The following is a 13666-nucleotide window of genomic DNA, read 5'->3' as shown; positions in this document are numbered from 1 at the left end:
GAGTTTTGGGATATATTGTAGATGTTATCAGTACCTTTCAGATATGTGATTTGCAGATATCTTCTTTCAGTTATAGCTTGTGTTTTCATCCTCTTAACAAGGTATCTCTCGAAACAAAAGTTTTTACTTTTGATGACATCCAGTTTATCAGCTTTTCCTTTTTTTGATTGTGCCTTTGGTGTCAAGATTAAGAACTCATTATCTAGCCCTAGATCCCAAAGGTTTTGTCCAATTTTGTTTTTCTAAACAGTTTATAGCTCACATTTTACATTTAAGCTTATCATCCATTTGAGTTAATTTTCTATAAGGTATGAGTTTAGGTGAAAGTTTATTTTTTGTCATTTGCTCTAGCACCATTTGTTGAAAAAGCACCTTTGTGGAAAATCAGTGGGGCACGTCTGTGTGGGTCTGTTTCTGGGGTCTTCGTTCTGTTCCGTTGATCTCTGCTATCCCTCCAGCAGCACTGCACTGCCTGGATTAATGGAGCTGAATAGTACGTCTCTAAGAGTCGGAATCCACTCAACGGCAACGGGTTTTTATAGTGCATCTTAACATTGGACAGAGTGATTCCTCCCACTTTGTTTGTTCTTCGTTAACAAGATTGTTTTATGTATTCTAGGGCCTTGGCCTTTCCATGGATTAGAATAAGCTTGTCTTTGTCTCCAGAAATCCTGCTGGGATTTTGATAGGAATTTCATTAAACCTATAGATGAGTTTGGAGAGAGAAACCCCAATTTTACAGTTCTCAGGAATTCTGGATGAACTGTGAATGTGATGCAGTATGAGAGAGAAACCCATTTGTAGTACAGATGGAAGCATGGTGATGTCCTGGTTTTATTGTGGTGAAATATGTAGAACAAAACACCTGCCATTTCGACCATTTTTACATGAATAATTCATTGACGTTAATTAATTCATCGTGTTATGCAACCATCGCCAGTATCCATTTCCAATTTTTTTTTTAATTATCATAGGAATTCAGAGTCCCTGGGTGGGATAAGCGGTTAACGCTCTCAGCTGCTAACCAAAAGTTTGGAGACCTGAGTTCACCCAGAGGCACGTGAGAAGAAAGCCCTGGCAATCTGCTTCTGAAACAATGAGCCGCTGAAAGCCCTGTGCTGCACGGCTCTACTCCAGCATGTGGGGGATAACTGTGAACTTGGAGTCAACTTATGGCAACGGGTTTCTTTAACAGGAACTCAGTACTTCTTAAGGAATACCTTCCCACCTCTCCCCCCGACCCACCCCTGGTAACCACTAATGCAATTTGATCTCTGTGCGTTTGCCTAGTCTAGATATTTCATGTAAGTGGGACCATACTATATTTATCATTTTGTGTCTGACTTATTTCACTCATGTTTCATCCGTGTTGTATGATACATCAGAGCTCTATTTCTCACTATGGCTGTATAATATTCCCTTGTATTTATATACCAGGTTTTATTAATCCATTTGTCTGGTGGTGGACATTTGGGTTATTTCCACCTTCTGGTTATTGTGAATAATGTTGCAGTGAACACTGGTGTACAAGTACGGGTCTGAGTCCCTGTTTCAGTCCTTTTGGGTATATACCTAGGAATGGAATTGCTAGGTCATGTGATGATAATGTCTATGTTTAACTTTTTGATGAATTGACACCATATTTTCCACAGTGGCTGCGTTGTTTTACAGTCCCACCAGCAACAGATGAGAGTTCCAGTTTCTACGATCTCCACCGACACTTATGTTTTTGTGTTTTTTTTGCTAATAGCCATCCTAGTGGAGGTGAAGTGGTATCTCATTGTGGTTTTGACTTGCATTTACCTAACGACTAATGACACTGAGCTTCTTTTCACACGCTTATTGGCCATTTGTATATCTTCTTTGGTGAAATGTCTATTCAAATCCTTTGTCCATTTTGATTAGGTTGTTTGTCTTTTTGTTGGAGTCAAAGGACTTCTTTGATATATTGTGAATCTTAAACCCTTATCAGATATATGGTTCCCAAATATTTTCTCCCAATCTGTAGGTTGTCGCTTCACTTTGTTGATAGAGTCTTTTGATGTACGGAAGTTTTTAATATTGCTGAAGTCCTATTTATCTGTTTTATCTTTTTTGTTCATGTTTTTGGTATTATACCTAAGAATCCATCAAAAACTAGGTCTGAAAACGTTGCCCCAGTGTTTTGTTCTAAGAGTTTTATCGATTTAGTTCCTTTATTTAGTACTTTGATCCATTTTGAGTTAATTTTTCTATGTGGTATGAGGTGTGAGTCCAACTTCATTCTTTTGTATGTGAAAATTCAGTTTTCTCAGCACCATTTGTTGAAGAGACTATTGCTTCCCCATTGGATGGACCTGGCACCATTGTTGAAAATCAGTTGGTCGTAGATACATGAGTTTCCTTCTGGACTCTCAGTTCTATTCCATTGGTCTATGTGTCTGTCATTATAGCAGTACTACACTGTTTTGACTACTGTAGCTTTTCACTGTATTTTGAAACCTGGAACATTTGTGGATTTCTGATGCTCATTTATTTTCCAGATGTACGTAGTCAAAAATCACAGAGAAAAAAAGATATATATAAGCTGTCATGTAGATACCTTCCTCACAGAAAGTGACTAATGTATCATTTATGCCCTCTTGATGATGATATAGACATAAAACTGTGATGTTTATGTTTTATTAAAATATCTACATGACAGAACATTCTGTGATCCATTTTTACTTCAGTTTTTTTTTTAATTGCCACTTTTTTTTTTTTAGTCATAGTCAACTAGCCTGGGCAGTGCCTTGAATTTGTCATTTAGTAGTTCTTGGTACTTTAATACCTGTGTTTATAAAACACCTACTTTTAGATCAAAACCTTCCTATAGTAAAACTTTCCATTTCAACACTTTTAATAAAACCTTGAACTCCTCTTGCTTGGTCTGAATCAAAGGTACCATTATCTTGTTATGGATGTTTTCTGTTTTCACTGCAAAAATATTCAGTAATAATGTACTTTGATACTTCACTAATGTGTAATTGGTACTTTGCAATCTATCCCTGTGTTTCCTTAGTTTCAGTGGAATATCTGAAAAAGGATCTTATTACAGGTCTGCATTAGCATCTAAATACTGTCCTGTGAATAAGCAGCTTGGTGGATCTGTAAGTACAGACCGAGCAAGCAGTGTTTTCTGGAGCCTACAGGGTAACAGTAAGCTGGGTTCAGACGAGGATGTGGAACAAGGGATATCATTGCTGGTGTTAGACGAATCTTGGCTGAAAGCAGAGAATACCAGAAAGACATTCACCTGTGTTTTATTGACTATGCAAAGGCATTCTACTGTGTGGATTGTAACAAATTATGAATAACATTGTGAAGAATGGGAATTCCGGAAAACTTAATTGTGCTCACGTGGAACCTGTACTAGACCAGGTGGCAGTTGTTCAAACAGAACAAGGGGATACTGTGTGGTTTAAAGTCAGGAAAGGTATCTGTCACAGTTGTATCCTTTCACCATATGTATTCAATCTGTATGCTGAGGAAATAATCTGAGAAACTGGACTATAAAAAGAATAACAGGGCATCAGGATTGGAGGAAGATTCATTAACAATACGCAGATGACACAACCTTGTTTGCTGAAAGTGAAGCAGACTTGAAGCGTTTACTGATGAAGATCAAAGACTGCAGTCCTCAGTATGGATTATACCTCAACATAAAGAAAACAAAAATCCTCACAACTGGACCAGTAAGCAACAAAATGATAAATGGGGAATATTGAAGAGGTCAAGAATTTCATTTTAATTGGATTCACAATCAACGCCCATGGAAGCAGCAGTCAAGAAATAAAATGACTAATTGCATTGGGCAAATCGGCTGCAAAAGACCTCTTTAAAGTGTTAAAAAGCAAAGATGTCACTTTGAAGACTAAGGTACACCTGACCCAAGCCATGTTATTTTCAGTCACCTCATATGCATACGAAAGCTAGACAATGAATAAGGAAGACCAAAGAAGAATTGAAGCCTTTGAATTATGTTGTTGGTGAAGAATATTGAATATACAGTGGACTGCCACAAGAATGAACAAATCTGTCTTGAAAAGGACAGCCAGAATGCTCCTTAGAAACAAGGATGGCGAGACTTCATCTCACATACTTTGGACATGTTATGAGGAGGGACCAGACCCTGGAAGAAGACATCATGCTTGGTAAAGTGGAGGGTCAGCAAAAAAGAGGAAGCCTCTCAAGGAGATGGATTGACACAGAGGCTGCAACAATGGGTTGAATCATAACGATTGTGAGGGTAGTGCAGCACCGAGCAGCGTTTCGTTGCGTTGTATATAGCGTCGCTGTGAGTCGGAACCAACTTGACAGTACCTGACGACAATAATACAGCATTTAGGTCCCATTCAAGAGTAACGTGGAAACTCATAAATTATGTAAACTGGATTCACCTTCATCCTTCCTTATTTCTTCCTCTGAATCCAGCCCTGCTTGTTCTGACTTTGAAAACTTCTTAATCATGGTTGACTGGGTTATGTAATTGAGAGTATTATGAGGGAAGAAGAAAGCCCAAGAAAATGAATGAGCCATTTCATAGATATGAAAATTTTAGTTTTATTCAGGGCTTCGGACGGTTCGTTCCAATTCAAAGCCCTGCTGAGGATTTGCATTTCTACCCCAAATATACTGAATCAAGATCCCCAGGTGATTCTCGTTGTTAGGTGCCATCAGGTTGGTTCCGACTCATAGCTACCGTATGCACAACAGAATGAAACACTGCCGGGTCCTGCGCCCCTGTCCTGTAATCATTGTTATGCCTGAGCCCATTGTTGCAGCCACTGTGTCATTCTTACATATACTCAATTTCGAGAACCACTGCTGCCTAGTGGTTCTCAGAATTGGACCCTAACCGGCAGCTTTAGCATCACCTGAGAACTTGTTAGAAGTACAAATTCTCAGCAGGCATCCTAGCCTGATGGAACCGGGCGGAGCCCTGGTTTACTTGTTCTTCGTGTTCTGTCTCGTAGGTTGGTGACATCGTGATGGTGAAGGAGAATGAGACCTTTCCTTGTGACCTGATTTTCCTTTCCAGCAACCGAGGCGATGGAACATGCCACGTTACAACAGCCAGCTTAGATGGAGAGTCGAGTCACAAAGTATTTATTTTGTATTTTATAATTTATTTGAAATTCCAGAACAATGGCGTAAAATTTGTCTTTGGCATTGGAGGTAGGATCGTATGCTTGCGTAACCATATAAACTGGACATCACGTTTGAAAATGCCGTGTTTTCAATGGTTACAATAAAAATTAGGGAGTTGGGCTGGCCAGAATTTTTCCTCATTTTTGCTTCTACCTATTTCCCACTTTACGCTTTCTGCCTTCAATGTCTGTTACAAACAACCATCATGTTAATAGAAATAACTTCAGTATTAACCTGCGTTATTTAGCCGATGTACCAAATTGTGGATTTAATGAATGAATGCGTTTTGAAGGCTTTCATTTACTAGACAAAATTAATGTCTTTACTGGCCTAGAATTACGAGAGAAGCCACACACAATTCTAGATTTTGCCTGACTGTTACCTCAGTGAGTATAAATATTTTAATAAGTATTTTCTGGAATCATAATTAATTTCCTATACTCAGTATGGAATTCTGTACCGGCAGCTCATTCTATAAAAGTTTTAATTAACAGTCATAAAATAATAAAACATTATTTTTAAATTTTTATTACTTTAAAAAATGTAGACATTTCCAAGGAGTTTGTGAAAGTGAGCATTGCTCAGATTCTTCAACCATTTCTAGGGCATTAACTCCCAAAAATGCAACCCTGAAACAGTGCTTAGGCAAAACATTTGGATATAGGCAATTTCTGTAGAAAAGGGAAACTGCAAAAACACCTAAAGATATGCTGATCTTTTATGGGCAATTCATGAGACCATTGTCTAAAAGCCCCAAGGGTTTCCCCACCTCAGAATTTACTGTAGCATTTTCTCTGGAGACGTATCCCAAGAGAATTACCATTTTGCCATAACAGGTTATAAGGAGCAGCACTTTGGGGGAAATGGAAATCCCTGGGTGATTCCTGTGTTTATTGTAATCTGCTGCTGTGGCGCCTCCCGGAGCGGGAAGGGTTAAGTTTCCCCAGTCACTGAGGTTTAACAAGCGTTCACACTCACTTGGCTGGCAGGGGGTGCCTTTCGCCTTGCATCCTGTATTAGGAATATCTCTGACATGAGTCACAGCATTGTAAACAGACACCTTCAGTCTCTGAGGGTGTCACTTTCTCATACAATGTTGTGGCAGTTGTGCTGTTCCAGAACTGAAAAATGTTAGAATGGTCGTTTGTTTCAGGTATTTTGTGTATTTGCACTTTGCATTTTCATTGAATTTTCTCTAACTTTGTTTTCGTGCATTTGACTTGGCTTGAGGGACTGAAACTACATGAGCCCTTTTCTTAGAAGTAGAGTGGGAGAGTGGATGAAGTTCAGCAGACCTCAGCTGGCATCCTGAATCGGCCATTTACTGCTTATATGGCCTTGGGCATGTTTTCTAAGCTCTCCTGGAGTTTTCACATCTGTAAAATGGATAAACCTATCTCTAAGGGTTTTAATAATTAATAATTTATCTTTGTTAAGGTATAATTAGAAAATTTTCCCAAGGAGAGAAAGATAAGAGATTTGCAGATACATTCCCTCTTCACCAGGCCCTTGTCCACAAGGCTTTCTTTCCTCTCTCGTGTAGGCAAAGCAGGTGTAGCTGTGAAGGCCACCTGTTCATGCGTGTAAATCCTGTCCTGGCCAGCTGTTCTCAAAAGGTGCTCCTGGGCCAGCAGCTTCAGCATTACTGGGAACTTGAGAAATGTCATTCTGGGGCCCCGCCCAGACCTACTGTATCGGAAACTCTGGGATTGGGCACGGGAATCAGTGTTTCACAGGCTCTCTAGGGGGTTCTGATGCTCACTGGGCCAAGGGAACAGTTAGGCAGAAAGCTTATACGCCTGCGGCAATGACCCACGTGGACACTTTGTTGCAGAGTTGTGAAAAATGAATGAAGTGACGCCTCTGTAGCTCTCTGTAAACCAGAGGGTGTTAAGTACATGAAAAAGGAGCATCTTAGCTCCTCAATTTGTTTCCGAGTTGCTCATCTTCACTGTGAAGACTTGAAGTCTCCAGTTTTTAAACAGAATTACCAGTTATTGCCATTTGCCATATTAGTTTTAAAGGAGAGGACACTAGGTGAGAATGGAAGAATTAGAATTTTCTGGCACAGTAATAAATATACGAATCGCAGTAGTACCTTATGTTTCTATAACTTTTTAACACCTACAAACTTTTTATTATACGTTTTCTTTAATACAGTGAACTAGTCGTTGTCAGTGGGCTTATTTGTATGCACAGAAAATTAAACCTTGGTGCTGTCCTAGGAAAGACACTAGCTGCTGTGTCTGTTTTGATCATTTTGGTTGTGAGTTTCCATTTCTTGTCGATTTGTAGACTCACTATGCAGTTCAAGACACAAAGGGATTTCATACTGAAGAGGATATAGACGGGCTGCATGCTACCATTGAGTGTGAGCAGCCTCAGCCGGACCTCTACAAGTAAGCAGAACCCCGTATTCCTTGATATCTTTTTAGCCCCTAAGTATCCTTCTGCCTCTTTCGTTGACACTGATGTTTTCAGTAATTTCACCCCTTTTTTGTTGTCAGGTTTGTTGGTCGTATAAATGTTTACAACGATCTCAATGACCCTGTGGTCAGGTAAGGAGATGTGCTTTCTTTTAAATGTTTTTGGCCATTTTGATCTATGTTATTAAATTAAAAATTAATTCCTCGATTAGTAAGAGCTCTTTCTTATTGGTCCTATTAGGTTCTGAAAGTGTAATTCTACTTTTTCTGGTTTTTTTGGAGTTAACAGATATTCGTGAACAATTCCTCTCACAAGATTCTGTTGAGTGTCTTTTAACAGGTTGATTCCAAGACAAGGCATATGCTACAGTTTCTTCCCATTAGAAATACCTTTCAGGATGTAAATAATAATACACCTTCAACTATGATGCTGAAGGTGTTTTTAATTTGGAGGCCGTTTATTAGAATTTATTAATGTACTCATAGTTATTACTGGAACAAGTTTTTGGCTCTAGATTACTTTCCAGGTTTAATAGAATATGTCTCACAAAGGACATATTTTAGGCTCACATCCACCTAAGAACGCACGAAGCCTTTGCCAGGTAAGGAGGATGTAGGGCTGATTCCCAGCACAGGTCAGGGCTTTCGCTTGTTTGATCACGGGGATTTCATGGCTGGTCATACACACTGTAAATCCACAAGAAAAAAGCAACCCATCAGGTATCCGACTCTGTGACTGTGATAGAGTAGAACCTGGAAACCAGTCATCGATGCAGGATGGCTCATAATTTAGATTTCTGAGTCCGTAAGCTGGGTCTGCGCTTTCCCAGGCCTATAGATATTTTATCTGGACATTAATTTCAAGATCCTCTTGGCATGTTTGCTAATAAAATATTTGAGTTGTACATTTTAGGAAGTGGATTTTAAGTAGGTTTTGAAGTTAGTACTTTTCCATAAAATCCACACATTACAGAAATTATTTTTGTTCCAATTTAAAGAGCCTCCAAATTGTTAATATCCTGATGTAGTAAACAAAACATTCACCCATAAGTAGAAATAAACTCTATGGAAAATTATTGCAAAATAAACAGGTTCTGAAATATAAATCCCTGGGTGTTACCTCTTTGTAAGACTCCTGAAATTACTTGCTATAGGGAGATACTTTGTGCACTTCTTAGCCAGCAGGTTTATTATCATCATTATCCATCAGCAAACTAGTAGGTGCTTTTCAGAAGTCATGGAGGCAGTGTCTTGTTCTTTACTAAAGCCCACTGCCGTCGAGTCGTTTCCGACTCATAGCGACCCTACAGGACAGAATAGAACTGCCCCCTAGAGTTTCCAAGGAGCACTTGGTGGATTTGAACTGCCGACCCTTTGGTTAGCAGCCATAGCACTTAACCACTATGCCACCAGGGTTTTCTCTTCTTTGCTACATACGTATTTATTCCAAAGGTAAATTCCTAGTTACTCTGGAGAAATAGTGTTGTGAGAATTAATCGGTATTTGAAAGAGTAAATAGATTTAGGTTTATTCATATTGCCAATGCGATGAACCTGAAAAAGTCAACATGAAAGGCTTTTCATGGCTTGTGTTCAGAAGTTTATTGCTGAACACCTTGGCAAGATCATTACTAATGATTTTGTGTCTCAGCACTAACAGTTATTTAGCTTCCTAAGTATTCATACTATTTAACAGTCTTTCAATATTTGCGGTTTTTTTTTTTTTTTTTTTACTGTTTATAAATTCATGGTTTGGACAGTTTTGAATTAGGCGTCCAAGTTCTCAGTCCACTCAGAGTGATATTTGTTCTTCCTCCTGCCCAAACTAGAAGCAAAGTACTTTATAAAATAAATTATTTTTAGACTTCTGAGAGATACTTTTTAAAAGATTTGTTTGTTTTCATGAATACTTAAGACATGAGTTATCATGAGTGTGTTCCTAACAGAAGCTGACAATACTTATAACACAACCAGACAATACATGTGCTGCCCCAGGGCTTCATTCCGAGTGAGTGTCAGCCACGCAAATGGAGGTTGAAACTGTCTGCCAGCCCTAGGAGATACGTGTCAGCCTGTGTATATCACAGGGTATCACTCATCCTTTGAGTGGGCTCCACGCTTCCTTTTCTTCATTTAGATGCAGGTCTGAGCTGTACTGACCCAGTACACTGTGTGTATTTCCTCATTATGACATTCACTGGGCCCTCTCCATGGCAATAGGAAATTAACTACCCTGATAAAGTAAAAAACCAAATGTTAGCAAATAATTTTAATTCTTTCTGCCCTCCAGAGAAATCATTACAATGTTGTCAATAGCAAAATTTGTAAATTTGAATTTTGCTTATTATTTCTCTTTTACTGATTATCTTTTCAGGCCATTAGGATCAGAAAACCTGCTTCTTAGAGGAGCCACGCTAAAGAACACTGAGAAAATCTTTGGTAAATGTTTTAATTAGTGAAATAATTATAATAACTAAAATTAAGGATACATTAAGCAAAGTTAATATCCACAATGGCATCATGAGAGCATCTCTTTGTTCTTTGAGGTACTATAGACTTTGTGGCAGTAACAATTTTGTCTTACTAAGGAAATTTAGTCCCCGATACATCTGTCAGTTTGTCGTACTGTGGGGGCTTGTGTGTTGCTGTGATGCTGGAAGCTATGCCACCAGTATTCAAATACCAGCAGGGTCACCCATGGCGGACAGGTTTCATCTGAGCTTCCAGACTAAGACAGACTAGGAAGAAGGACCCAGCAGTCTACTTCTGAAAAGAATTAGCCAGTGAAAACCTTACGAATAGAAGTATAACATTGATATACTGCTGGAAGGTGAGCCTCCCAGGTTGGAAGGCACTCAAAAGACAACTGGGAAAGAGCTGCCTCCTCAAAGTAGACTTGACCTTAATGAATTGGATGGAGTCAAGCTTTTGGGACCTTCCTTTGCTGATGTGGCACAAATCAAAATGAGAAGAAACAGATGCAAGCATCCATTAATAATCGGAACATGGAATGTGTGAAGTATGAATCTAGGAAAATTGGAAATTGTAAAAAATGAAGTGGAACACATGAAGATGAATATCCTAGGCATTAGTGAGCTGAAGTGGACTGGTATTGGTCATTTTGAATCAGACAGTCATATGGTCTACTGTGCCAGGAACAACAGCTTGAAGAGGAATGGCGTTGCGTTCATCGTCAAAAAGAGCATTTCATGATCTCTCCTGAAGTACAATGCTGTCAGTAATAGGATAATATCCATACACCTACAAGGAAGACCAGTTAATATGACTATTATTCAAATTTATGCACGAACCACTAAGGCCAAAGATGAAGATTTTTACCAACTTCTGTAGTCTGAAATTGATTGAACATTCAATCAGGATGCACTGATAATTACTGGTGATTGAAGTGCAAAAGTTGGAAAGAAAGAAGGATCGGTTGTTGGAAAATATGGCTTTTGTGGTAGAAATGATGCCAGAGATGGCATGATTGAATTTTGTAAAACCAACGACTTCTTCATTGCAAATAGCTTTTTTCACCAACATAAACAGTGGCTGTACACATGGACCTTGCCAGATGAAATACACAGGAATCAATAGACTACGTCTGTGGGAAGAAATGATGGAAAAGCTCAATATCATCAGTCAGAACAAGGCCAGGCGCTGACTGTGGAACAGACCATCAATTACTCATATGTGAGTTCACGTTAAAACTGAAGAAAGTTACAGCAAGTCAACAAGAGCCAAAGTACGACCTTGAGTACATCCCACCTGAATTTAGAGACCATCTCAAGAACTGATTTGACGTGTTGAACACTAACAACCAAAGACCAGACGAGTTGTGGAATGACATCAAGGACATCATACATGGAAAGAACAAGAGGCCATTGAAAAGACAGGAGAGAAAGAAAAGACCTCAATGGGTGTCAGAAGAGACTCTGAAACTTCCTCTTGAACGTTGAGTAGCTAAAGCAAAAGTTAAAAATGATGAAGTAAAAGAGCTGAACAAAAGATTTCAGAGGGCGGCTGGAGGAGACAAAGTAAGGTATTATGATGACATGTGCAAAGACCAGGAGATGGAAAACCAAAAGGGAATAACACACTCAGCATTTCTCAAGCTGAAAGAATGGAAGAAAAAATTCAAGCCTCGAGTTGCAATACTAAAAGATACTACAGGGAAAATATCAAACGACGCAGGAAGCATTGAAAGAAGATGGAGGGAATACACAGAGTCACTATACCAAAAAGGATTGGTGGATATTCAGCCATTTCAGGGGGTAGCATATGATAAAGAACCGATGGTAGTAAAGGAGAAAGTCCAGGCTGCACTGACAGCACTGATAAGAAACGAGACCCTGGGAATTGACGGAATATCAACTGAGATGTTTTAACAAACAGACGCAGTGCTGGAAGTCCTCACTCGTCTATGCCAAGAAATTTGGAAGACAGCTGCCTGGCCAACCAACTGGAAGAGATCCATATTTATGTCCATTCCCAAGAAAGGTGATCCAACCAAATGTGGAAGTTATCGAATAATATCATTAGTATCACGTGCAAGCAAACTTTTGCTGAAGATCATTCAAAAGTGGGTACAGCGGTATATGGACAGGAAACTGCCAGAAATTCAAGCCAGATCAGAAGAGGTCGTGGAACCAGAGATATCATTGTAGATGTCAGATGGATCATGGCTGAAAGTTGAGAATACTGGCAAGATGTTTACCTGTGTTTTATTGACTATGCTAAGGCATTCAACTGCGTGGATCATAACAAATTATGGATAATATTGCAGAGAACGGGAATTCTGGAACACTTAATTGTGCTCATGAGAAATCTGTACGTGGATCGAGAGGCAGTCGTTCAAACAGAACAAGGGGATACCGCATGGTTTAAAGTCAGGAACGGTGTGCGTCACGGTTTTATCCTTTCACCATACGTATTCATTCTGTATGCTGAGCAAATAATCTGAGAAGCTGGACTATATGAAGAAGAACGGGGCATCAGGATTCGCGGAAGACTCATTAACAGCCTGCATTATGCAGATGACACAACCTTGCTTGCTGAAAGTGAAGAGGACTTGAAGCATTTACTAATGAAGATCAAAGACCACAGCCTTCAGTACGGATTACACCTCAACATGAAGAAAACAAAAATCCTAATAACTGGAGCAGGAAGCAACATCATGATAAATGGAGAAAAGATTGAGGTTGTCAAGGATTTCGTTTTACTGGGATCTACAATCAACACCCATGGAAGCAGCAGTCAGAAAATCAAAAGATGCACTACATTGGGCAAATCGACTGCAAAAGACCTCTTTAAAGTGTTGAAGAGCAAAGATGTCACCCTGAGGGTTAAGGTGCACCTGACCGAAGCCCTGGTGTTTTCAGTCACCTCATATGCATATGAAAGCTGGACAATGACTTTGAATTGTGGTGTTGGCGAACGTTGAATATACCGCAGACTGCCAGAAGAACGAACAGATCTGGCAAACGTTGAATATACCGCAGACTGCCAGAAGAACGAACAGATCTGGCGAACGTTGAATATACCGCAGACTGCCAGAAGAACGAACAGATCTGTCCTGGAATCATTACAACCAGAAGCAAGGATGGTGAGACTGTGTCTCACACGTTCTCAGGAGGGACCAGTCCCTGGAGAAGGATGTCATGCTTGGTAAAACAGAGGGTCAGGGAAAAAGAGAAAGACTCTCAACGAGATGGGTTGACACAGTGGCTGCAACGATTGTGAGGGCTCAAACAGCTGCAATTGTGAGGGTGGCACAGGACCGGGCAGTGTTCCGTTCTGTTGTGCATCCTGTCACTGTGAGTCGGAACCGCCTCGACAGCACCTAACAACAACAACAACAACAAGGAAATCAGTGTTGCTGTGTAACCACAATCCGTAAAGCTATGTCATCTTCGAATATTGCTTGCATATTAAGTGGCTCAGAATCATGAAGGAATATCCATGAAAGGCTTCATGCAATACAGTTCTGCAGGGAGCTTCTTTTGATATGTGTATTTCTGTGCTAGTATCTCTCTTTTCCGGTGGGTTATTTCTTATGTTTTAACTAAATGA

At 39.6% G+C, this 13666-nt stretch overlaps 1 protein-coding gene across 5 annotated transcripts in view; it reads left to right on the top strand.

Annotated features, from left to right (window-relative positions):
* ATP11A (ATPase phospholipid transporting 11A) overlaps nucleotides 1–13666 on the top strand; it is a 222842-nt gene that overhangs the window by 138380 nt on the left and 70796 nt on the right. For all 5 annotated transcript variants that reach the window (XR_010319085.1, XM_010594013.3, XM_010594015.3 and 2 more), the window contains exons 6-9: nucleotides 4995–5123; nucleotides 7465–7568; nucleotides 7677–7727; nucleotides 9969–10033. Coding sequence is in view for 4 of the 5 variants with exons in the window: in XM_010594013.3 (XP_010592315.1) it covers nucleotides 4995–5123; nucleotides 7465–7568; nucleotides 7677–7727; nucleotides 9969–10033 (349 nt within the window). In the remaining variant the exon portion in view is untranslated. The remainder of the gene's footprint in view (nucleotides 1–4994; nucleotides 5124–7464; nucleotides 7569–7676; nucleotides 7728–9968; nucleotides 10034–13666) is intronic.

This window comes from Loxodonta africana, chromosome 23 (genome assembly GCF_030014295.1).
Source record: "Loxodonta africana isolate mLoxAfr1 chromosome 23, mLoxAfr1.hap2, whole genome shotgun sequence".
NCBI lineage: Eukaryota > Metazoa > Chordata > Mammalia > Proboscidea > Elephantidae > Loxodonta > Loxodonta africana.
This window is presented reverse-complemented; position numbering and strand designations above follow the sequence as displayed.